Raw genomic sequence first — 27,462 nt, forward strand, 5'->3', positions numbered from 1 at the left:
CAAAAAAAAAAATGGCCCGACTCTTGAAGATCCCTACAGAGCAAGATTCACACCACAACAATTTAACAAAGGATTTCAACCCAGTTTTATTTGAATAGTATTAATTACAGGAACTAATGCAAAAAGCACGAAATTAATCTGAAAATAAGATCAAATTAATGTCTAATAGTCATTATGTAACAAATATGATACAGTACAACAACCTCAATTACAATTCATCGCAAGCATTCTGATAGTTCTGTGAACTAGCGTGCTTGTTCACAGACGACAAAGTTCAGGATTCAGATATTGTTAAGGAAAGAGTTTTTTAAATTAATTATGCAGGTTAATTTCGTTCACCATCATTCTATTTTACTGCACGATTTATATAAATGTTATGTTTTATTTAACGAAGCTCGCAACTGCCAAGGTTATATCAGCGTCGCCAGTATGCCAGAATTTTGTCCCGCAGGAGTTCTTTTACATGACAGTAAATCTACTGACATGAGCCTGTCGCATTTAAGCACACTTAACTGCCATCGACCTGGCCTGGGATCGAACCCGCAACCTCGAACATAGAAGACCAGCGCTATACCAACTGTGCCAACCAGGCCAACTCTTTTTATATTCATTTACTATTAAGAACTGACCAATTTTCATTGCATCTTTTCAAATGCCTTTCGTGTTGTGGCAATAATCGAAGTAAAATTAATTTCAATAATTGCCAAAGCAATCTAGTGTGTACTGCTGCTTTGGAGCACTGAGCATGCACAATGCGTTGAATCTGGAACTTAGAAAATTCAGGAGGGCCATTTTTTATTTTCTGGAACTGTGCATAGTTATTCATAGTACCAAGTTGATGACACAGTCTTCATGTTATTGTGATTTTTATAAATATACTAGCTGAAAGCACCAGTGTTTCCCAGGTTGTCCTTTTTTTTTTTTTTTTTTTTTTTAAAATTAAACTGGTTGTTAGACTTTTCCAAAAATCTCAGAAACTCAACTATAGACAACAAAAACGAATTGTCTTTAATAAGTTTTTTCTCGTCCATAAAGATGAATCTTTACACAGCGTCACTTACATGAATTAACGAACTTCTTAGCCAAATGCCTGAAAGGATTAACTCGATTTAAAACAACTGCAAATCAGGCAACAAAAGAATACATTTCATCACGTGCCTTACTTTCAAATGTTTTTTAATTTGTATGTATATGTGTGTGTGTGTGTGTATATATATATATATATATATATATATGTATATATATATATATATATCTGTGTGTGTGTTTATTTATTTATTCTGGTGTAGTTAAGGCCATCCACATCACCAGAAATACAAATAAAATAATAGAAAAATCAAACTATAAATAAAGTAAAATCAAACGAACATGTAACTTATATAGGTTACAGTCACACAAATTTTAAATGAATTAACACTGTCTAGAAATTCAGCAAAACAAAAACACACCCATCGGTCCCTATATGCCCACTTAGCATTGTACCAATGTTCTACAGATCTTACATTTTATCTCTGCCTGTCAGTGACTGTTATATTTCAAGTGGCTTATCTTACTCATGGGAGTCAACGTATTAAAAAGCATTATAACCTTTCTGCCATCTTCTTTCCTCTCCCCGCAAATGTGATGTTGCACAGAGGCAGAAATGAAATAATTATAAGATCTGTATATTGATCTGAAGCTGTGCATTTTACGTAATTTCATATCTGTGTGTGCTTTCACTTGAATTTCAGAGACAGCTGACGACAAACAGAGAATTCCCTTGTTCCCAGTCTGAATCTGTTGGGGTGTCATCGAGAGCCAAAATTTATCTCTCTATCAGTCATACCAAAGAAAATATATATATATACATAAAATTTATATTGGAAGATTTTTTATCCCTTGACCGCTGTATGCCTATGTTTTTTAATATGACTTGAGAAACTATATGTAACAAATTCAGAACATATTATATTAATTCTTATTTTATACACAGATACAGCAGTAAGTCATTTTTTAACAAAAAGACTAATATTCTGACAGACATATACCGGTTTCTTTAGAAATTAAGAGATTGTTATTTCCACAACGCATAACATATTACATTGGCAACTTGATTATACAGTTAGAATATCGCAGTAACACATTTTCGGACATGAACAACAATATTTTGAGAGAAGTATATTTTAGAATTAATAAAGTGTTATTTTCAGTCGGCTTACTTACATTCGCATATTATTACATTAGCAACTTGACAAAAGTATCATTGAATTGCTTATTGATTATGTATAATTTTTTTTTTTTTTTCCTACTTCTTTGTATAAAATATAGTTGAGAATGTGAAAAACACGGAGTGTTTAAGTTAATGTCTGCAACTTTGAGCGACTGTCCTTGAGCTTAAATTTTCATATGGCCATTACAAATGCTAGTCGCACTGAAATTACTGTTACAGTACTTAAAATCGAAAGACATGTTAGTGGGTATCATAGGTATGCGTGGGATAAAAACATATTCTCCTTTCATTTTGTCAGTTAATACTGTCACTTCTATTACGTTTTGCATGAGATTTTTTCACTATGTTTTGCATGAGTTTTTTTCACACCAATTCTTGTTCCATTGCATAATTTTGGTGGGTCAATATTTCACAATAGTACTATTGGTGATTCAATATTAAGTATTAAATTACATGGTAGCAATCCTTGTAGTTTCAAAGAATTCAAGAATTCAGTTGGATAAAACACAGTCTGCTCACTATCTACAACTGCATCGAGAAATTCATAGTACGGTCCTGGACTGCATAAAGATACTTATTGCATGAATTATCTAGTTTTAGCCTTCATGATGTGTATCAACAATGTTATTTAATTTCGTGTTATACGTAATTTCCATGGCCTTGTGAAAGTCCATGTTGAATACAACAGACAGATTGCATTCTAATATTATACACAAACATTTTTATTTTTATTTTTTTAAATAAATTTAACGTCCATCTGCACAATTTTAATGTAGCCTACGTTTTTCTCCTGGTTATGAAGGTTAAATGTGCATTCTTTGACACATATCAGCCAAAGCATGTAGATTTGTATAGAGAACATACATACATACACACATACACCACATACATACATACATACATACATACATACATACATACATACATACAGTAGTGTGCAAATTAATCCGAACAACGTAATTACTTATGCAAAAACACTCAAACGGGATAAAAAAAGGATCTAAGACATACCTCAGTAATCTATGTGGCCTCCCTTGTTCCTAATAACAGCTCTGAAACGATATGGCATGGATTCCACTAATTTCCCACAAATATTATTCATTTCTTCATCGTGAAACCATACACCAATGAGGGCAGAAATCATCTTTTCCTTTGTAGAACAATCCATTTTTTGCATTCTTCTTTTGCAAATTGACCACAAGTTCTCAATGGAGTTGATGTCGGGTGAGTTGCCTAGCCAGGGGAGTACCTGAATATTCTTCTTGCTGAAGAATTCTGTAGTTTTTCGAGATGTATGGCATGGTGCCAGGTCTTGTTGGAACACACCTCTGCCATCCGAAATAATTTTTGCAACTGGGGTATGATTCTGGTTTCCAATAAGTGAATATATTTGTCAGAATTCATCATTCCCTTGATAGGTATTAATGCTCCAGGCCCTTCATGTGTAAAACAACCCCAAAACATTACTTTAGGGGGGTATTTGGGTGCTTGTTGGAGATGAGCTGCTGTTACTTTTTCGGATCCTTTCCATACGTAAGAAACACGGTGGCCGTGGACCTCGAAATGAGACTCATCGGAAAAAAGTACATTCTTCCAGTCATTCACTGTCCAGTGTTGATGTAATTTTGCCCACATTAAGCGTTTTTTGCACATAACAGGGGTTAGCAGTTGCTTCTTAATAGGCTTACGAGCCCTTCGTCCAGCTTCCAAAAGCCTACGCCACACTGTTGTGACGTGAATATTCGCCCCAGTGGTAGCCATTAACTCGCGGGTTAAGTCCACAGCAGTTAGTCTAGGATTTAATTTACTTTTCCTGACAATTACACGATCATCTGCAGATGAAGTCTTCCTTTTCCGGCCACAGTTTCCTTTTTTCTGGGGTGTGATGGATCCAGTCTCCCTGTATCGTTTTATGATCGAATTAACAGTAGCCAAACCGATGTGACATTCTGCAGCAATTTGCCTCTGTGTCATAGAAGAATGCTCTGCTAATGTTATAATTTTAGACCGTTTTCGTGGAGTTGTATCCATTTGTGAAGACGACAGAATGTACACAGGATTGCAGTATTAAGTCTTCAACACAACTGAAATGCTTATAAGTACAAAACGACAGGCAAAATGTCATATATTATAAAAAAAATAATAACGACAGACCTTCAACAATGGAATTACACGTACTACAGATGTCAATTAAAGCGGTATGAGCAGCTGTGAGGCCAACAATGACAGAAAATGTAAAAATATGTCGTGTTTGGATTAATTTGCACGCTACTATACATACATACATACTGCATTTGCTCGCGTAATTTGCGCACTTTTTTAATCTATTTTGGCTGTTTGAAAAATTGGGGTGCGTGAAATATGGGAACTTTTTACATTAGACTTCTTGATCTGCGTTTTATTCAAGTATATAGTAATTACGAATACAGTACTTTTCTCACCTAATTCTACCGGTACTGGTAATCTTGAATTATAAATTGGGTATACAGCAACCATAATGAATGCAAAGTAGCATTCTCAATAGGTAGTTTTTAATTGAGCACATTGTACGAGTTTATAGGCCTATAGGTGGTTGATTGATGCATTCTTCATTTTGCGGTGACAACTACACGATACCTGTTAAACAGTAAAACTTGTCACAGTCACTGCTCTTAGGAGTAATTTACAAGGAAAAGCATCAGTGTTGAAGTAACGTTATTTAGGGTTTCTTTGTGAAGTGATTCAGAATTAGCTACTCCATTGTAACATGGTGCAGAATTGGTAAATCAATGTGTTTATAATGCATTCTACATTGTATTTCTAACTTTCTCTCCATCCACTACTAGTGCTAAACTACTACCCCAACTCCGCATTCCTTTCAAGGCAGATGAACTGTGTCACTGACAGTAGTTCAGTTCGGTACTGGTCAATCAACAATGCCGTGGAATGCAAATATTGACAGAGGAATTTAGGGAAGGAAAATTCATACTATACCGAAAAAAAAAATGAACGTAAAATGTGTGCGGAAAATACATGAAACAAGATTAAAGTTGAAAATAATCCTTTAAAATTTACGGTGCGTAAAATTCGCGGTGGCGCAAAGTGCGCAAGCAAAAAAAAAAAAATCTCTCTCTCTCTCTCCCTCCCTCTCCCCCTCCCACACACACACACACACACACACACACACACACACACACACACACACACACACACACACACATACACACATACACACACGCACGCACACAGAGGCAACGTCATGGACCATCAACGTGACGAACCATTTGGGATTCTCTCTCTCGTCACACACACGCGCACGCACACACACAGAGGCAACGTCACGGACCATCAACGTCACGAACCATTTGGGATTCTCGAGGAGAATGTTTTGACGTTGACGTGATGGAACCTGTAGATGGTTTGTTCTGGTAGACTCTAGCAGCAACATTAAATATTAACATGTCGTGGCTCCTATGAGAGACAATCAATTGCACTGTAATTTTTAGGGTTTGTAGATAAAAGTCTAAGGAAAGCATAGAAAAAATTTGGAATCAAATTTTTTTTTTGGACAGTGAGAAAAAATTACCAACTTCGAAGTCACCCATTCAAAATAGACACTGACACTCTCAAAAGTAATAAGCGACAAACTTTTTATGTTTAACGTTAGATGGGGGTCAAAGCGAGAGAGATGTTTAGAAAAATGGAAATTACTTTTAAAAGTGAATGATACTCAAAATCTGTACCAGTTTGCGAATTACGGTGAGTTAAATGCGGGTGTTTGAGTGGCGGACTTTTGTATGCACAGTGACAACTTTTTCTGTTAGAAGTGCAGATATTCATAGAAATTATCGCTCTGATTCTAAATTTGTGTTCAAAATGTTTCCATTGTTTAAGGCTTTCGAGTTAATCGTGCGTTTTGAAATGTAATTAAAATATTCCTAGTACAGTACCTATATAAATAACATCTATGCTGATGGAACACTAGTATGACATACTTTGAAATTGAGAAAAATTATAAGAATGAATTTATTATTGGTATTACTGTCACTATTATTATTATTATAGTGTCGGTGGAAAAGAAGGCACCAAGCACCTAATTTATTTGATTTTATCTGACAGTGTTATTACTCTTATTACTATTATTATTATTATTATTATTATTATTATTATTATTATTATTACTATTATTATACTATAAATTTTGTACTGGTATTTATTGTAGGATTGATTGAGTAGAAGAGAAGGTCACAAGTTACTTAACGCCGCCGAATAAAAGGATTCATATTTCATATTTTATTGCATAATAATCCCCATATTATTACATAAATATATTCTTATCTTTCATCTGGCAAGCAAACATTCCCATGGGAGCAGACAAAAAAATTAATTTCTTTTCTTCCACCATATTAACGATATCAAAACAAGTGCTTGTACACATTTTGGCCACTCGAACACAATAAAAATGTTTTCCTGGTGTCGTTTACAGCAAGAAAAAACAATTTTATATAAAGATTTATTGGAATAGATGAAGCAATAGTTGATATATTTTTAAACATATTTCCCTTCGAAATTCAGACATTTGTCACACAGTGGGGTTAACTTTCGTAGCCTTGTGTCATAAAAGTCTGCCGCCTGACATCGGAACCAGTGAATGACAGCCAGCTGTCTGCACCTCTCTGTCGATCCCATGGTATGACAAATGTCTCAATTCCAGTGGGGAATATATTGAAAAATAGCTCAACAATTGTTGTACCTGTTCCAATAATTTTTTCAAAGAAATTGTGTTTTCTTTCACTACACAGCCTCAGGGAAACTTATTTTTTACAGCCCTCGTAATTGCGTTCGAGTGGCCAAAATTTGTGTAAATATTTGTTTTGACATTATTAACATGGTGGAAAAAATATAACTTTTTTATCTGCCCCCTTGAGAATGTTTGCTTGTGAGCTCAAGACTCAGTAAATCGGGTGAAGTGCTAAACACATTCGAAAAAGTTAAAAAAGAGAGTGAGAGATAGCAATGTCAAATCTTGATTCTGCTAGGGCAGGAAAATGAAACAAGAAAGCTTCATTCCATGAAAATAATAATAATAATAATAATAATAATAATAATAATAATAATAATAATAATAATAATAATAATAATGACAGTAATAATCTAACTTGAAAAATAAAAAAAATTGTCACTTAACAACTTTTGATAGTCAATGTCTCTTTCAACGGGTGACTTCGAATATAGTAATTTTTTTCTCACTGTCCATAAAAGATTTTGATTCCAATTTTTTTCTATGCTTTCCTTAGACATTTATACATGAATCCTAAAAATTACAGCGCAATTGATTATCTCTCGTAGGAGCTACGACATTGTTTGAGAGCATAGACTACTTCTCCATTCTTGATGACGCTGGCAAACTGACGGTCACTTGCCGTTAAATGTGAATGAGTTTGCATTGGATGTGACGGTGACAGTGACAGTCTGTAACGTTGACATTCCGTATAATGTGAATCGACCTATATAGTTGTATATATTAAGATTATAAACAAACACACCAGAATATGAGATTTTATCTCTTTATTATTTAAGCGTATAATATTTACGTATTTCATAATTTGAATTTGCACAGATTAAGTTTAACAAAAACAGAAATGATGGGTATTAGTTCAATTTTTATTATCTTTGTGGTTATGAAGTCAAGGGTGTTATATTTTGTTTGATTCATTTAATTACATTCTGCTCGTTCACTCCCTTCCCCTCTCTAACTATGATTGTGTAATCGATAATCTTCCCTGTAGCATGTGCTGTAATATATTATGAGGTCCAAATGCATTTTTTACTAGGCGTGATTATAAATTACAAAAGCAATTGATAGTAACTAGGAATATCCTTAGGTAAGATTATTACATAATAATCATAGGACATATTAGTATCTCACTATATTATTTCACTACGAAATGAGTGAAACTTTATGTCTTATGAATAGATTACTTGCAATTTTATTCCTAAGCTAAACAGAGATCAGTAAGTAATAGTTAAACTTCAGTAATCAACTCAATGTTGAACTCATACATTATAAATTTACAACAGTCTAAATGAAGATGACTTCATAACAAATATAATACAATGTAATACAAAACAGTTTACCTGATGTAGACGAAATGGTGAAGCCTTTGAAAAGCAAATCACCCACGGACGTCCCAAACCAATAACTCATATGCATCTGAAATTCATAAGTAATAATTCGTCAGTGCTTTAAGTTTACTGAAATGTATAGGTATATTAATTTATTTTCACCATCACAGCCAGTGCCATTGCTGCCACCACCACCCTCACAAGCTTAAAGCACAACATTTTCATACACAAAAATCAGAGTCCATTACTACAGTAAACGAGGTATGACAAAAACCCTGAGGTGCGCAAGAGCCACCAGCAGGAACTAAAGGCACGGGAACAGGCGGGAGTTGTTCTGATGCTACTATCTTGCATGAAAATGTACCGGTACAGTACACTACCAGTAATTTGATTTTATGGTTGTTTCAATACTTACCTACCAGTATTATTTGAATTATATACAGGGTGTTTAAAAAATACGGGGCATAATTTCAGGTATGAATTTCCCACATGTAGACAATCAAAATAGTTCATTACAACATGTGTCCGGAAATGCTTCATTTCCGAGTTATGGCCTTCACAACATTGAAATTCACCGGAATGTTTTTCTTTCCGCAGATCGTTGTCATTACAGAAGATATTCAAAATGTCCACCTCCTGCTTGAATACAGACCTCACATCGATGTCTCATTGACCTGCGAACATGATCCCAAACTCCAGGAGTATTGTGTATGTCCTCAGAACATGCCACAATTCGATTCCGAAGGGATTCCAAATCAGGCACCGGAGACAAATAAATCAATGATTTTAAATGGCCCCACAAGTAGAAATCGAGAGGGTTCAGATCAGGTGAGCGTGGAGGCCAAGCAATTGGGCCACCTCTACCTATCCATCGATCAGGAAACCTTCGATCCAAGTACCGGTGAGCCTTACGACTGAAGTGTGCAGGAGCGCCATCATGCAAGAAGTGAATGTATTGACGACTGATCAGTGGAGTGTCTTCTAAAACATGAGGTATGGTGTTTTCCAGGAAGTTTGTGTACGCCTGCCCCGTAAGTCTGTTTACAAGTACATGGGGTCCAACTAATCGATCACCAATGATATCGGCCCACATGTTGAGGGAGAACCGCACCTGGTGATGAGATGGAACAGTTGCACGTGGGTTTTCATACACCCATACATGCTGATTGCGGAAATTTGTTATGCCATCTCGTGTGAACTGTGCTTCATCTGTAAATAATACTAAGGCAGGAAACTTCGGATTTACACCACACTGCTGCAAGAACCACTGACAGAACCTAACTCGTGCAGGGTAATCTACTGGTGACAGGGCCTGTACACGTTGCAAATGATAAGGATACAATTGATACTCTTTCAACAGTCTCCAGACAGTCGTATGAGGAACATTGACTTGCAACGCTACCCTTTATGTGCTGATAGAAGGAGTCATGTTCACAGCCTCCAGAATCTCCTCCTGTACTTCTGGAGTTGTAGATCTTGGTCGTCCCCTTCCCAAACCAGGAGAGTTAAATTTTCCATACTCGCACAGACGGTAATGGAGACGTACAAATGTCTTCCGATCTGGACATTGTCGCTGTGGGTACCTCTCCTGGTACAAACGACAAGCCAGCGCAGCATTGCCGTCTGCCTTACTGTACATGAAGTGTATCTCTGCCAGCTCTTGATTTGAATACATGTCGCACAGTCTAACGCCTACACAACACTGAATGTAACCTTCGCCTCGGAATGAACTGTCAGAGTGCCCTCTTAATGTCTCCTTTGACGGCGACGTGCGGAAAGAAAAACGTTCTGGTGAATTTCAATGTTGTGAAGGCCATAACTCGGAAATGTTGTAATGAACTATTTTGATTGTCTACATGTGGGAAATACATACCTGAAATTATGCCCCGTATTTTTTAAACCTCCTGTATACCAGTTCGATGCCAAGCTACGGGTGTCGAGCAGCAGAATGAAGCGAATAGTGAAAATGGGATAACAAAATGCCAATGAGAGGGCTTAATTCTCAACTCCCAGGAAAAATATAGAAAGAAGAAAACAAAAACAAATATTGACAAATTCTTTAAGTGTGTCATATGGAGAACAATAAACAAATTTAATATAACAATTGGAAAATGACCCACATTGCATTCTTTCTTATCACTGTCAGTGTTAAAAGATAAAATACAGTTTACAGGAAGATCAAGGGCCGTAAGTCGTATTATAAAGGATTTGGGCTTTGGGTAAATGAAATCTGTGAAAGCCACTTGCGTAGTTCAGGAGGTAGCGCTAGAGCATGAGTTCGATTCCCCCTTGGGCTGATTACCTGGTTGGATTTCTTCAGTAGTTTTCCCCAACCATAAGACGAATGTCAGGTAATCTATGGCGAATCCTCGACCTCAACTCACCAAATACCATCTCGCTATCACCAATTCCATCGACATTAAACAACCCAGTAGTTGATACAGCGTTATTAAATAATCAAGTAAAAATTCTATGAACAATAAAAGTGTATTAATCCAAAAAAGTGTCATTTGTCTTAAGAGCGTGAACTATCTCTCAAGCATTGCCACTTAAAGGAATCAAGGGTGCCCTTTTGTTTATATCAATGAGTTATATTCGCTTAACATACACGAAGTGTTACATATGTGTGGAGTGATATTGATATAACAAAAGTCTCTGAGCTCCTGTTTCAAAGGGCCGACATATAATAATTATGTATGCCCTATTGATGTTCAAACCTGGCAAGAACTCGGGAGATTACTATACTGATATGAATTACATGGGGATGAAATCAATGACAAATTTTCCACCTAAATTAGTAGTCATGATTGACAAAGCACTGTACCACAATTGATTTGCAAGTTTCTCTCTGGGATTTTTTCAAGACAGTACGATTTCTTCATGTAGGAAGTTCCTACACTCTCCATGTCGTCTTCTGAAATATTCTGTACTTTTGTAATGGTCAATTTGACTACGTAGTTCTAGTCTGTGCCAGTTTGTCGCCACTGAAAGATGTCTGAGAGGTAGATTTGACTAAGTTATGTCATTCTTTACCAATCCGCTTCTGCCTGCCTGAGGAACCTCATGGCATTCACTACAAGTGGATGGTCCGGTACAGTGAAGGGGTAGGAACGGGTATTGCACAATACTATAGGGCTGTAGGAAGTCAGAAATATTTCCCGAAGCCTGAAGTAGGTGTGAGGTCTTCCTCTTGCATGATCAATGCATCTGCGCCGACAACAGCATGTTCATATCTGACAATATTTTAAGTAGAAAATCTCCCAGGAACATGGGCTTGGTTAATTTTAATAATAGTGAATTTTATGTAGGCAGATTTAAATTCTGTATTGGCGGAATGTCATCTTCACATGTGGGTTCTTCTTCAATATTGTATTTGTTATATCAGGTAAAATTACTACAGTTCGACTGTGTTCGTTGTTTTATTATGTATTATACCACAGTTGAGAAAGCTTACTGGTACTTCAGTGTCAGGTATTAATTGACAACGGCTAATGATTCGTGTGTTTAATGAACGAATTTTTTAGAAACCTTTCAGTACCTAAAGTTATAGTGAAAAGAAAAACATAGTTTCAGAAGATGTCCAACCCCTCCTCTCCCAAACTTGCATCAGGCAAAAAAAAAGTGAGTGCTAAGATTGTGAAACTTTCGTCTTCAGAAAGTAAATATAGTGAAATTCCGTGGTTGTGTGGCCGCAACAAACTAAATAAATTATTTTGCTGGCCTTATATCCTATTTTGTCTTCACAAAACTGTCTGGAATACTGATGGTGTTATTTGGATAATTTAGGGAATGTGCTATGAAAGCATCATCAGCTTATTATTAGTCTTAAAGAATTCGAAAAATATGACACTAGGATTGAGTTTTCACTAAGTAGGCCACAAAAAAGGAGAATATTCAAAGACATAATGCTAGATAGGTATGTACTTAACTGTTTGATAAATGTAACATGCTATTTAGCATTTCAGGAGCAACCATTCCGTGGCCATGACGAAATGGAAAGCTCTTCCAATAAAGGTAATTATGGGAATTGATTGAGTTAATGCCAGAAAGAGACTCTGCTTTAAAATGTCACTTGCCAGCCAGTACTGTTTTCTCCAGTCAAAGTTCTGCAATTCAAAATGATCTTAGCTTGCATAAATGATGAAAGAAATCAAACAGGAAATCTTAGATACACAGTTTGTTGTGATAATTGTTGACGAAACCACAGATGCGTTGTTTTTAGATATACATTGATCCAAAGGCTGAAATTCACGTTTGCAGATGTTAGTGATGATAGAACAGCTGAGAGAACATCCGCTGTCGTCTTCAGTCATTTAGAAGAATTTGATTGTAGCAGTAAATTAATTGCACAAACTTACTACGGAACTTCGGTAAATACTGATCAGTACAATGGCTTAGCAGCCAAAGTTAAGTCTAGGTGTCTTCAAGCAATACTGTTTGTTATGTATATATTAAATCTGGTGTTGCAAGACTCTGTGAAATTTCATTTCATTTATTGCATTCCATAGATCTTACAAAGTCAAAATTTTACAACATCACAATTTTTTGGCGAGATGGAGTTTGATGAGGCAAGGCCGAAGATTTGCCACAGATTACCTGGCATTTACCTTATGGTTGGGGAAAATCTCGGGAAAAAACCCAACCAGGTAATCAGACCAAATGGGGATGAAGTCAGGTGAGGCTAAGGACCACCCAATACCATCCCACAACTGTGGAAAATCTCGGAAGAAATAAACCAATCAGGCCAAATGGGGGATCTAACCGAAGCCTGAGCGCAACTCCGGATCAGCAGGCCAGTGAATCTGCCGACTGAGCTGCATTGGTGGCTCTACTAAAAATATACAGTACATAGCAATCAGATTATTAAATTTACAAACCTAAATGATTACTCATCAGTTGAGCTATAAAATATAATACATAGCGAGCAATTTAATTTAATTTAAAAGCATCAATCAGTTCAGATTATACAAAAATTAATAATAAATATAATGCAAATTACTTCAAATTACAAGCATAAACAATTCATCAGTTGAGCTATACAGATTACTATTCAATTTAAAGCCTATACAATTCATCAACCAAACTATACAAATGTATACAATACATAGTAAACAGATTAATTGAATTTACAAGCATACTTTCGTTAAGCTGTACAAAATTGTACAAATCAATCAAGTAGATTAATTTAATTTATAGGTAAACAATTCATCAGTTGAGCTATACGGACTACTATTCAATTCACAGCGATATACAATTCATCAGCTAAGTAATACAAAAATATTCAGTACATAGTAAACAGATTAAGTCAATATACAAACATATTTTAGATGAGCTATACAAAATTGTAGATTTCATATCAAGTAGAATAATTCAATTTACGAACATAAACAATTAATCACCTGTGTAGAAGGTATAAGTATGTAGAAGTTTGGTTAGTTCTTTTCTAAACCTTTTCTAATGGTCCTTCAAAGCTTTAAGATAATCAGACAGTGCATTGAAGACTGTAATATATGAATAGTGAACTCCTTTTTTATAACAGCTTAGACCAACAGAGGGTAGATAAAGATGTAATTAATGTCTCGTATTAAAATTATGAATGCCTTGATTAGTATTAAATGTACCTTTGTTTTTAATATAAAATATCATTAGAGAAAGAATGTACTCACACATAAGGTCAAGATTTCTAAATTATTTAAAATATTTTTACATGATGTCCCTTTATGCAAACCAGCAATTAATCTTATACAAAGCTCTTATTATCATACATCTCAGAAAAGAGCGGCCAGCCGGTTGGCCATGCTCTGTGTGGTTTCCACCATGCGCTAACCATTTTTCCTGCACAATCGAGCTCCAGTAGCCATATGATATTCAGTGTGCTTAGAAGTCGTGTAATGAAACTCGATTCTTCAAGTGTACAATGTTAGTGCATAAAGTTTAGTGATTATTGTGTATTTAGGCAATGCCTAGCAACAAATTCTCACTGTGTAAACGTGTGTATATGTACAATACGTACATAAAAGGCAGAAGGTCGTGTGCGAAAACAAGACGAAAATTTCGAATAAAGTTTCCAAACAGACCTGTGCCTTCTGCCAAAACAATTAGATGACTCGCTAAAAGATTTAAAGAAACAGGTTCAGTGAAGAATGGAAAATCAAGCAGAAAACATAGTGTTCTTACGTGGAATGATTGTCAGCTTATTTCCAACAAGATTCCCCACTGCTCATACAGCTGCAGTGTCAATGAGAAAATTGACGCGTATTTTCGGTACGAGACTAATCAATAAAATAATTTGTGGCCTCCATGAAGCCCAGTTATAACACCCTGTGTCTTTTATTAATGGAGAGGAAAAATCCTCACTCTATAGATGAACTAAAAGACTATACACGAGAAGAAATCCAAGCTATCAATGATGTGGAACTTCAGAGTGTTGTTCATTCATTTATCAGAAGATGTCAGTTGTGTGTGGCGGTAAACGGGAACCATTTTCAGCAACGACTGTTAGTATTGTTATATAGAAGTTCCGAGAAATGGTTATGCACTTGGCGGAAACCACACAGGGTGCGACTCATTACAGAGTGAAAATATGCAAAATATGACATTTTAAGTACTTATATCACCAATAACAGATAATGAACTTAATGCATAACAGGCAGAATTCAATTTAGGAGTAATACATTCTATGTGTGCTTTCCAGTTCAAGTGATTATCCAACTCTAAACCAAGAAAGTTTGTGCTTATACAGTAGATTCTTTGAGATGAGTTCCATTTAATCGAAACCTGTAGAAAACCTGAGCACTATTGTGTGTACTAAATTACTGTTTTATCAACATTAAGTGCTAGTTTATTTGCATGGAACCATTCATTCATTAGATTTAGTACTGTATTAAAAGTGTTTATACAATGACCATATTGTTTGCTTGAAATAATCACACTTGTATCATCTGTAAATAAAATTACATGCGATAAATTGTTTATGGTTAAGGCTAAATCATTAATATAAACTAGAAACAATAATGGACCTAAAATTTACCCCTGGGAACTTCATGTTTAAATTCTGAACAAGTAACTGTGTGATTATTTGGTATATTTATTTCTACTTTTTGTTTTCTATTTGATAAGTAAGATGTAAACCAACCTAACATCTCATCTTTAATATCATAAAACTTATAAGTTTTTTACTAATATATTGTGATCTACACAATCAAATGCTTAGCCAAGTCACAAAAAATCCCACCGACACACAGTGGGGTATGTGGCAAATTTAGGGGGCCAAAATTATTTTTGTACTTTGAGTCTAAACGTGCTGTCTTACTAATTTATTGTATTTTAAACGATATGAAATATTTTTTATGAACAAAAATATTATTTCTACCATTTCAAGCCATTTAATTATTCGTTAAAATCAAAACATAAGTTTAACCTAAATATTCATGCTTATTATTACTTAAAATCTGACTAACATTGATCAGCATAATGATGATGATGATGATGATGATGATGACGATGATGATGAGAGCCATGGTTCATCAGAAAATTTCATTGGTTATGTCAGTACATTCTTTGACAAATCTTATTCTATTAGCACAACAATAACATGGTGAAGAAGGATTAGGGTTCTACCAGATCAACTTTTTATTTTGCTACAAATTAATTGAAGGAGTATAAAAGAACTCTGAGAAATATTTGTGTCGGAATCATATAATTCTGAAATCTCTGTTATATTGAGCTTGTTGTAATCCGTCACATCCCCACTTGCAAATTAACACCAATGAGTTATTTTCGTCTTCACTTAAGTTTTTACAACTCCTTCCAAATGTGTGTAATTGTATAGTCCAATAAAATCTGTAACTTTATCTTAGCAGAAGTATCAGTAGCATCATATGACTCATTGTGCAGATAGCAATCCAATTTTGCCTTCTGTAACACACTGTAGCAACGATATAAGCTTAACTTTTTATTAGTTCCTATTATTTCATACTGTATTCTTGAAAGAGCAGCTTCAACAAGCATGCCAAGTACCTAATTTCACCTGGGTACCATATTTAACTTCCATATCTGTATTTCTAGGTAAATCTTATTTCTTCTTTTTTTTTTTTTTTTTTTTTTAGTCTTGACACTGAATTGCTAGCTATTGATGCTGCTCTTCAGTGTGTTACTCAAATTTCTGAAAAACCTATTTGCATACTTACTGACTCCAAGGGGGCTATATTTAATATAATTAAATATGTACCAAATCTATATGCACATACAATTATTCCAATTCAGAAACAACTAAGTAAACTAAAAGAACTCCAAAAGGAAATAACATTTCAATGGTCACCTAGTCATTTTGGTATATCTGGAAACGAGAAAGTCGATAATATTGCAAAACAGGCAACATATTTGCAACCAAGACCTCTTCAAGTGATATCTCTATCCAGTGCTTTTGCTTCAGTAAAATCTCATTTTACAAAACTATGGATCAACAATTGGCTCTCTTCTGACAAAGGAAAAATTTTACAGTCTGTACAAAAGAAACCAAATGACCTGGAAAAGTACAAAAACTTGCCCAGACATATTCAAACATTTTTAACAAGAGCCAGAACAGGTCACATTGTCACACAATTGTATTTAACACCGATTTCACATTTCTGATAATCCTACTTGTCTGTGGTGTAATAATCATGATGAAGATATGGAACACATTCTTATATACTGTCCATCCATAAACCACAAAAGAAGTAAATTAAAATCATCAGTACCAGTTGCAGAAGACACAGCCCTGCAATATATATTGACTACACCCCAACTCTGACTACTAGCAACAGGCATCTATAATAAACACCAATCAAAATACCCCTCATTTCTCGTGAAAAACAAAAACTGAATAGACTACAGTGGATTATGGTGGACTTTATATTGTCAGAAAACAGCTGGACACATTAAGAAGATTGGATTGATTGATTAATTTTTCTTTTGCTTCTCTCACTCAACTCCTGAAATTTCTTCGTTAGCCGTCCTGGTCGATTTATTACTTTGGGAATCACGAAGATTTTGAGTCAATCACTGTTTTTCTTAATGAATGTACAGCTTTTACCAAAAGTTTAAGGACACCCCTCCATAAGTGATGTTTCACTCCTGTCCTTACACTTCTATGAAACCCCCTGATGTTTATACAGGGACCAGATACCTGTGAAAAGTGAAGTTTTTACTGCAAACCCAATCTAATCTGTCTATCTTTCAAACTGTGGGTTACATAACAATTTGTCTGTTATGAAACTCACTGAATAATTACATATTTAATAGCAAAAAAAAATTACTCCACAATGGGTTGACTTAGATCAGTGAATTTTTTAATGACGTTAGATATTATCTCCAGTCATTCTTCCACATTCCACTAATCTGCGACTTCACGTCCATACTCACTGAATTCTGACCTATTTTCATTTTTTTTTTTTCAAGAAAGAAATGCAACCTTTTCACACTTGTAGTAACCTCCATAGCTGATTACTAAAAATGAAGGGAATAAGCTGATTGACCAATGTTACCAACTCACAATGTTTGATGTAAATGACAGTGGCAGATCCAGGTCCATTTGCAGCGAATTTCAAGCTCAAGAGAATTTTAGAAAATGGCAATTTTTCTTAAAGGAAAAACAAAACAATCTAGAATACAATGCCTGCATGAACTGTCACAAATTTTTAAAACAAAAAAGCAATAATTGCACAAAAAGTCTTTCAGATATGTCTAACTCTATCTCAAAATTCACAGATCTAATTCAACACATTCAGGAGTAATTATTTTTTTCCTACAAAATATGTTTTTTTTTCAGTAAATTTCACAACAGACAAATTGTTATATAATCCACAGTTTGGAAGATAGACAGATTGGATTTGCAGTAAAAGTTTCACTTTCCACAGGCATTTTGTCCCTATATAAACATCAGGGGGTTTCACATAAGTATAAGGACAGGAGTGAAACATCACTTGTAGAGGAATGTCCTTACATTTTGGTAAGAGCTGTATTCTATTTTTTGTGTGCTGTGATCTATATTCATTTCAATTCAGACTTAAAATGTGAGCATTTACACTTTATTTCTTTTATTTGTTCGTTTCAGTAATTTTCATAGACTAGTAGGTAATTCTTCACAAATTCTCTAATTTTTCGTTAATGTTTGGTAAACTTTACCACTGCATCATGTTACACAACTTCCTTCGAGTCTTTGTATTGATGTCCAGTTGCCCTAAAAATTGGAATACAGTGAAACCTCTCCTTACGGACACCTCCAAGATATGGACACTCCTCATATACAGACAGATTTTTATGTCCCAACTGAAATAATATAGAAATAATGATAAATTTAACTCTCGTTTATGGATACTCTCAGACATGGACAAGGACAGCTGTTTCAAAGTCCTAAAGCTTGCTTTACCTCCTAACTGCAGACAGAACTTGGATTTCAAGACCTAATGTGTTACAAAAATGGAAAATTTAGTTTTGAGAACTCTACAGAAATTCCTTAACATGAAAGAAGACGATAAGGGTCTCGTATGCTATCACTAGCCCAGCCGGCTACCCCTTGTTAGCTGGAAGCGGTTGGATAAACGAAGTCGTAAAATTTAACCTGTCTGATGGGTCCAAGATTTCTATGATGGTATTTGACACATGATAGGGTTAGTAAGATTATTCTCTTCACTTCAATCAGTTGTTCTGTTTCGAGAGACATGGCACCTGAATGTAAAGGTAAAGTTCAAAACTGTAAATTACAGTACTGCATAACTGTAGACCTAGAATAAAATTGCATGGCACAGTAGGTACTTATTTTCCTTTTTCAGTCGTATCTACTGTAGTTCAAAGTTGCAAAGTATTTACTGTAGTATACTGCATTTAGAATTAAACTACAGTAATACATTTCATTTAAAGCGTGAATGGATACATAATGCATATTATAAATTTACTGTTAGATTGGGGAGGATCCCTCCCAATAAAGGACACTTCCCAGATGTGGACAGATTGTTACGTCCCTTCAATGTTCGTAAATGAGAGGTTTCACTGTACTATAGAACAGAAATAAACATAGGGACGAAAAATCTACATTTCTAATAACAAGTCCAGTTTACTTTTCACTAATACCCTACTTCACCCCTTCAAATCTGAATTTTCATTTTTATATAATAATTTTTCCTCCCCTTGAAAAAAACTCATTTTAGCTTCCCCTCCGTTTTTCTTCAACACACACATACACAGATATACAGTATCATATGGGTCTTACTTACTTACTTACAAATGGCTTTTAAGGAACCCTGAAGTTCATTGCCGCCCTCACATAAGCCCACCATCGGTCCCTAATCCTAAGCAAGATTAATCCAGTCTCTACCATCATATCCCACCTTTTTCAAATCCATTTTTATAATATCCTCTCATCTATACTTCAGTCTCCCCAAAGGTCTTTTTCCCTTCGGCCTCCCAACTAACACTCTATATGCATTTCTGGATTCGCCTATACGTGCTACATGCCCTGCCCATCTCAAACATCTGGATTTAATATTCTTAATTATGTCAGGTGAAGAATACAATGTGTGCAGCCTCTCTCAAAGGGAGAGTCCATGTTTCACAACTATACAGAAAGCCACCGGCGTGGCTCAGTCGGTTAAGGCGCTTGCCTGCCGGTCTGATGTTGCGTTCGGGTGCGGTTCGATCCCCGCTTGGGCTGATTACCTGGTTGGGTTTTTTCCGAGGTTTTCCCCAACCGTAATGTGAATGCAAGGTAATCTATGGCGAATCCTCGGCCTCATCTCGCCAAATATCATCTCACTATCACCAATCTCATCGATGCTAAATAACCTAGTAGTTGATACAGCGTCGTTAAATAACCAACTAAAATAAATAAAACTATACAGAACAACCGGTAATATAACTGTTTTATAAATTCTAACTTTCAGCTTTTCTGAGAGCATACTGGATGATAAAAGCTTCTCATCGGAATAATAAGATGATATGGGTCTATAATTAGCAATAGTACCTTTATCTCCCTTTTTGTATATTGGTTTTACTATTGAATATTTGAGTCTCTCTGGAAAAACACCACATTGCATAGATAATAAATAGACTAACGGAGGAGATATTTTTTAAGAACAGGTTTTCAGGACTTTACTTAGGATTTCATCATATCCAGAGGAATTTGTTTTTATTATTTTTTTTTAGATGTTTTATCACGTGCATGATTTCTACTGTGGTAGTGGAAATAAATTTGAGGCCTAGAAATTCAGTGTTAAATGTATCTGTTAAGTAACCAATTTTGAGTATTTAAGTTCTCAATAATATTTATGTAGAAGTCGTTAAAATGATTTGCAACTGATTTTGGATTCTTTACTTTACAATCATCGATTTTAATATAAGTAATATTTTTATTCTTTGAATATCAATTAGTAGAGGATTCAGCTTAACAACAATAGGAGTGTTGACATTGATGTCACAGCGGAGTAGTATTCATGCAGTACATTTGAGTACATAAGGAGATGTGTAGCAAAAAGGAACTGAAGATCATTGAACCACGTTCATTCAAAGTTTGAATTGTGTATTATTGAAGTGCAGTGTAATACGATGGAAAACAATGCCGAAAACAAAAACCGCAAAAATCAAGAAGTTAAAGAAGAATATGGTAATAAGTTCTTTAGAGAAAATGAAGAAAGTATTACTTGTATATTATGCAATACAGAAATACAAGTTCAGGAAAAAAGATTTTTACGTAGACATTGTAATACCAAAAAACATAATGGCACATATTGATTTACTATCGGCAAAGGAACAGAGAACTGAAATGCCATCCACATCATATTCGCTGTCAAATAAACAATCAGAGTTCTTCAGAGACTTGTGTCAGATGTTAATAAATGCAAATATTCCTTTGCATAAAGTGAAAAATCCTCACTTTAGTGGATTTATTGAAAATATACAGGGAAGAAGGTTCCACCAGAAACAACTCTATACCAAAATTATTTACCTTTCTGCTACGAAAGAGTTGTTAGTAATATTCGACAAAATTTAGCAGATAACAAAATTTGGGTCAGTATAGATGAAACCACTGATGTTACCGGTAGGTACATGGGAAATGTGATTATAGAAATTCTCTTAGCCAATGACCATGGCAAGAAATATTTACTCACAACAGAAGTACTGGAAAAAGTTAACCATAAAGCTGTTATGAATCTATTTAATAAATCAATGTCTATTCTCTATCCCATGGGTGTCAAGCGAGAAAATTTGCTAATTTTTGTGACGCGGCTTCCTACACGGTCAAAGCAGTCAAAGAAATTCAGAAAAATTATTCACACATGATTCATGTAACTTGCATGGCTCATGGTTACCATAGAGTGTCGGAGGAAATCCGATCGTCGTATGATGATGTGGACACTTTCATTGCAAATAAAAAAAGAATATTCTCAAAGGCACTGTCGCAAATAATGAAATTGAAGGAAATGGCAGCAAGCATACCGTTATCTCCACAGTCCATAATTACTAGGTGGGGAATTTGGCTGCATGCTGTGTTCTACTATGCCAAACATTATAGAACAGTTGTTAAAACCATCAATACTTTTAACGAAAAGGACTGTTCAGCAATTGCGCGTGTTAAATCTCTGGTTTCAAATCAATTAGAAGAAAAGCTAAAATTAATAAAAACAATTTTGAATGTGTGTGTCCAAACAATCACACGTCTAGAGATAACAGAGATGGAAATGTCAGAAGCTCTTAGCCTGATCGATGAATTATCTCGACAACTTCAGGAACTGCAATCTACATCGATCACCGAGAAAGTAAAAGAAAAATTAAACTCGGTTTTAAGAAAGAACTGTGGGTATTGGACAATGAAAGATATAACAACTGACTTAACAAATAAAATGAGGCAAACTACTGCTATACCTGATGCAGAAAATCTCCTTTACTTTCTTTAAGCACCTGTTACATCATGTGATGTAGAACGCAGTTTTTCAATATATAAATGTTGTTTGGGTGATTGTAGAAGAAGATTTTCATTTGAAAATTTAAGGATGTATGTTATATCTCATTGCAATGCTGTTATTTAATTATAGAACTGATTTTTTGGCCTACTGCCAAGAGTTCAATTCCTAGCCGGGCATGGATGGCAAACCATTTCCGACTAGTGTGCCAGTTAATGTCTGGTCTATAATTTTCAATTGTCTCGTGTGCCACCTACAATTTTCCTTAAAAATCGCCATGAAATCTCCCCCCCCCCTTGAATCCAAATTATATTTTATATGTTACTTAATTTTTATTAGATTGCATCACATATTCGACCAATTTATTGTAGGTTCATCATTATACCATGTACAAGAATTTAAAATAACAAGATCATGTGACGTGCCACCAAAATTGAGTTAGAGTGTCATCACTTATCATAGGTTCGCCATCCCTGTCAGAGCAGTTCTATGAATATATTATGTTTGTATACTATAATAAGCTTGTCATATGCTGATATTTCAATCTTTATCTATCACAATTATTGATGTGTGCACGTTTTCTTTACATTCTTTTCACTTGCCTGTACAACTTAGATCTGTGTTTACGAATTACCTAGTGACAATCTTGAGGTTGCACAGCCAAGAGTTGCCATATAGTATGTGTGCTGTGTACCTTACAACTCGTCCAACTAAAGTGTGTTCTTTAATTATCACTATTCCTACTCATTCCTTTTTGTACTACATGATATTTTAATTCCCTGAGCTATCCACATGTTTTTACATTTTTTCACCACCCTGACTGGAAAACATTAATCTGAATTAGTAAATATAGTGAAAAACGCATTAAATTTACTATTAAAATCAAGGGTACTGGTACTATATACATTTTCCCAAGATTCATTTTGTAGATATGCATATAAATGATGAAGAGCTTCAGCATTTATAATCCTTTTTTTGGTTTTTTAATTAACACTTTTGAATTTTTCACTCACATTGAAAACACTTAGAATTTGTGCATAATGATCAGACAGGCCATTGATTGAAGGTACTGTTGAATATGAATTCAATCTACTTTTATCTATAAATATATTATCTATGGCTGTACTACTTCCAGCTTGTATTCTGGTTGGGAAACTTACTGTGTGACTAAGATTATAAGTTTCTAGAAGTGAGTTTAGTTTGCTTTTACGTCAGCTTTCTGATAGATAATCTATGTTCATGTCACCACAGATTACGAATTCGGTATGTAGTTTGTAAAGTAACGAATCTAAGTTAGTTATAAACTATTTTATAATCTCCCATCGGCGCTCTATAAACATATAAGATAATTAAATTGATATCTCACAACCAACTTGTATTCCATTTCAATATCTTCTTCAAGACAGAAATCAGTTACCGTACATCAATTTTACTATATAATAGATCCTCTCTGATAAAAATACAAGCACCTCCTTTTGGAAGACATGTCTACAGAAACTAAAACCTAATAAATGTCCACGTAAAGACAGTTGTAATATTTCCTGTTGTTTAATATGATGTTCAGTTATACATTATATTATGCCAGGTTTATGATTTGAGATGCTAAAGAAGTGATCAAGTCATCAGTTTTTTGTTTTAATCCCCTAATAGCTTGAAGAAAAGTAGTGAAGTTACTGTGTTTACAATATTCGTTACTAGAAACAGCAGAATATTCATAATTTAATTTAACTTAAACACCTTACTGGTGGGAAGTTTAACCTAAACAAGGAGAAGCCCTAGCATTAACTAACACAGGAATATTACAATTCTGCTTTTTTAATGAATTAAATACTATTATAGTCACAATCATGCCATGGTATGAAAGAAAAATTTCACAACCTCGAGCGGGAATCGAACCTGCGACTTCCTGTTCTCCGGTCAGGCGCTCTACCATTGAGCTATCGAGTTCGTCTCACGCCAAAGGCTCGGAATTATCCTTTCATACTGGCGACTCTGTTATAGAGTACTGTCCATAGCGTCTGATCTTAGTTTTTTTACATGGCTACCTCTGATGTTATTAGCAATAAGAACCGAAAGGTGCTCCTTGCCTCTACTATCCACATGCAGGCCATGTAATGTATATTCATACCTTCTTGAAGGACTTACATCTATCAAATAAATGTGTGACACCTTAGGTCTCATCAGAGCCCACTCAAGTCGTATATCCACCCTCCAAATCAGTATCAGTAAATGCAAAATCTTTTTTAGACAGTTTCTGGCTTTGCTTCTTTCTTTTCTGCATCTTCTAAAAGATCCTACGCTCTCAATGAAATTGTTGAAAGTCGTTTCCCATCTGCTGCTCCAACTAGATGGCTTTATAATACTCGTCTTGTTGAAATGATCCACAATAATAGAGACAAATTAAATCAGTTGTTTCATCACATTGTTCTCAATATTATTGTATTTGATTCTTAAACTCGGTATTGTGCACCAGGTTTCAAAAATAATCTCGTTGATTTTGAATACAATTTTCTGATGAGATTTTCCATATTATGTTATCAAAGGCAGAAATTTTGTACAAAATTTTGCAGAAGAAAACTTTCAGCAATATTCATTGCCAAAACAAAATTGAAGACTTCAAAGAATTCTTAAATAGACTTCGCAATGATTTTGACTCTAAGTGGGAAAGGATGTCTGCATCTGACTACTACAGTAAGATGAGGCATCAGATGAATGATGGGACAATGGAATGTCGTAGACTCTACTTTGAAACAATTGACAATTTCATCGTCCACAAAGATTTTCTGATTTACAACACATGCAATTTTTCGGTTTTTTAGATTTCAATAAATTTGCAGAACACACTATTAATTTCCCTCTATGTCTTCTCCAAAATGTCATGAATTTCCCTTATGGTTGGCATTTTAATTGTCAGGGCCTCCTGTCTGAACTTCCTTATACTTTCAGTTCAGAATTCAGATTAGAATCTGTGTCAGATTTGCATAAGTACATAGACGAAAATGACTTCAGCGAAACATTACTTGAAGTATCAAAGCTCGTTAAACTGATTTTAACAATACCAGCTACAAGTGCCTCTGGTGAAAGAAGCTTTTCTGCATTGAAAAGAATAAAATACTGCAAAAATGCCACGGCTCAGGATCATTTCAACAGACTCACTTCAATGACTATTGAAAAATCACTTTTCAAGGAACTTAAAAAAAGTCCCAAGTTTTATGATAAAGTTACCGACAACTGTGCTGCTAAGAGAGGAGGATAGAGTTGCACTACAAGTAAAACTGTCAAGCAACTAAGGCCTTGCGGTGACTTGACAATTCGTATTCTTTATCTGCATAATTAATTGTTCATTAGTAATTGTATTTTTTTAGCAAATCAACTGTCTGGTATTCCTTATAATGCATATAGGGTATGTAGGTATTTCAGACAGCAGGAAATTAGTAAGCAGCAGCAGCCTAGCGCTCAGGAACTTGGATGAACGACATTCTCCTTCTTGCTTTCCAATATAATTTTGATACTGAAGTCAATTATTATTATAATGAAAGTATGAAAAATAATTATTATCTTCTTCTTATTCTTCCAACTGAAATCATCTAGTTCAGCGTTTCTCAAACTTTTTTGAAGTGAGGACCACCTTTTTAAGTCAGAACAGTTCCACAGACCACCTTACTCTTGTTCCCTTAGAAAGCAAATTTATTATTTTTGTAGCATATTTTAATACCAGCATACCTATATTTTAAAATAGAATTAATTAAAATTAATTTATTTCAATTAATTTTATATTAATATTAACTAATTAAGTTAATGTTAATAGAAGAAAATTTATTTTCTTTTTTTTAATAATTCAAGGCTGTTAGTTTGGATAATCTTTAACTTATTAATTAACAAAATAAATAAATGTTGGCATTCACATTAATAATTATACATGTTTACTTTTTACACTTGCGTATTTTGTGTCTGAGTGCCGTTTCAATTTCGCGGGTTTCATACACTCGTTTGAAAGCACTTCGTAACAAACAACGCACCGAGGTTTTGGTTCACTCTCATTGCCACACCAAGTAAATTCAAGTTCCAAATAACTCTTATAATATTTACGAAAGTATTTTTTCTTCCAACAGGACTAGATATTTCTTTAATGGCACTACAATCACTGATATTAATATTTTCACACACAGCTTCTGAACTATTAGCACTGCCTAAATGAAGCATATAATCACGTTCCTTTCTTTTCAAAGATCCGGATCGAAGCCAGTTTTCCATTATGTATAAAGGGCACTATTTAACAGAGACATAGACAACTACTAGCGTATATCACATAAGAAAGATTTCAAACAAATAACTGCTAAAAGGCAAGCGACGAATCAGCAATACACAGAATTTGTTTTAAGTTACTTGTGATTGGCTACAAAAAATATAATTAGAAAAGTATTGTAATTTGAATTTCCGGATCTGATTCGCCCAGATTTTAAAATAGGAGGAGTCTAAAATTTCTTATATCGTTATCTGGAAAAACAGAAATGAAAAGAATTAATGCAGAAACATGCCCGATTTTCAACAAGTAAATATGCAATTTGGTACGTTCCATTATTGGTGTAAGATGTACAGTTACCCTGAAAAAGAATGAGACGATTCTTGGTCGTCAGAAGTTAAAGTTCTACAGCGCGGTTCACTTGATATCGACGTAACGATACATAACATGACAAATAGTACAAGAATTGTTACAAGGACCACAACAAGGACAAGGACCAGAATAAGGATCACGAAGAAGACTGCCATTTAAGGCCTGGATTTCACAACATAGCTCGAGTCACAAAATATCATTGCTTCACTGTACCCAATGGCAAATGCCTGCTAAGGGATCTACATTCTGGACTGCTGCTGTCACTGTCTTGTCTCGTTAGCTCATATAGTAGCGTGTCGGTTCCACTATATAACCGAAACGTCTCGTGTTCGATCCCGGGTAAAACTTTTTTTTTTATTGAGGTGTAATTAATTTGTTCAGAGTTCCTCGACTGTCTAATTTGTCGAAAAATATGGAATAATTTATGCCCAATTTCTGGGTCTTACAAGTGGGCTGAACCTCGTAAAAAAAATAAATCTTACTTGGAGGTTAAAAGTATTCTTCCTCAAACAAAAATCATAAGAAACAAAAAGAGACCTGTTAACTTAAATTCTTGTCCACATGCCATCAGCTTCTATTACAGCTCTAAGTCGATC

The 27,462-nt window shown here is 34.8% G+C and overlaps 1 protein-coding gene across 8 annotated transcripts in view; it reads right to left on the reverse strand.

Annotated features, from left to right (window-relative positions):
* LOC138709184 (protein SLC31A2-like) overlaps positions 1–27,462 on the reverse strand; it is a 152,002-nt gene that overhangs the window by 64,847 nt on the left and 59,693 nt on the right. For 7 of the 8 annotated variants that reach the window (XR_011334862.1, XR_011334861.1, XM_069839757.1 and 4 more), the window contains one exon: positions 8,327–8,402. The exons of the other annotated variant lie outside the window; for it this stretch is intronic. Coding sequence is in view for 5 of the 7 variants with exons in the window: in XM_069839757.1 (XP_069695858.1) it covers positions 8,327–8,402 (76 nt within the window). In the remaining 2 variants the exon portion in view is untranslated. The remainder of the gene's footprint in view (positions 1–8,326; positions 8,403–27,462) is intronic. 8 annotated transcript variants of the gene reach the window in all.

Source organism: Periplaneta americana, chromosome 11, assembly GCF_040183065.1.
Source record: "Periplaneta americana isolate PAMFEO1 chromosome 11, P.americana_PAMFEO1_priV1, whole genome shotgun sequence".
Taxonomy (NCBI): domain Eukaryota; kingdom Metazoa; phylum Arthropoda; class Insecta; order Blattodea; family Blattidae; genus Periplaneta; species Periplaneta americana.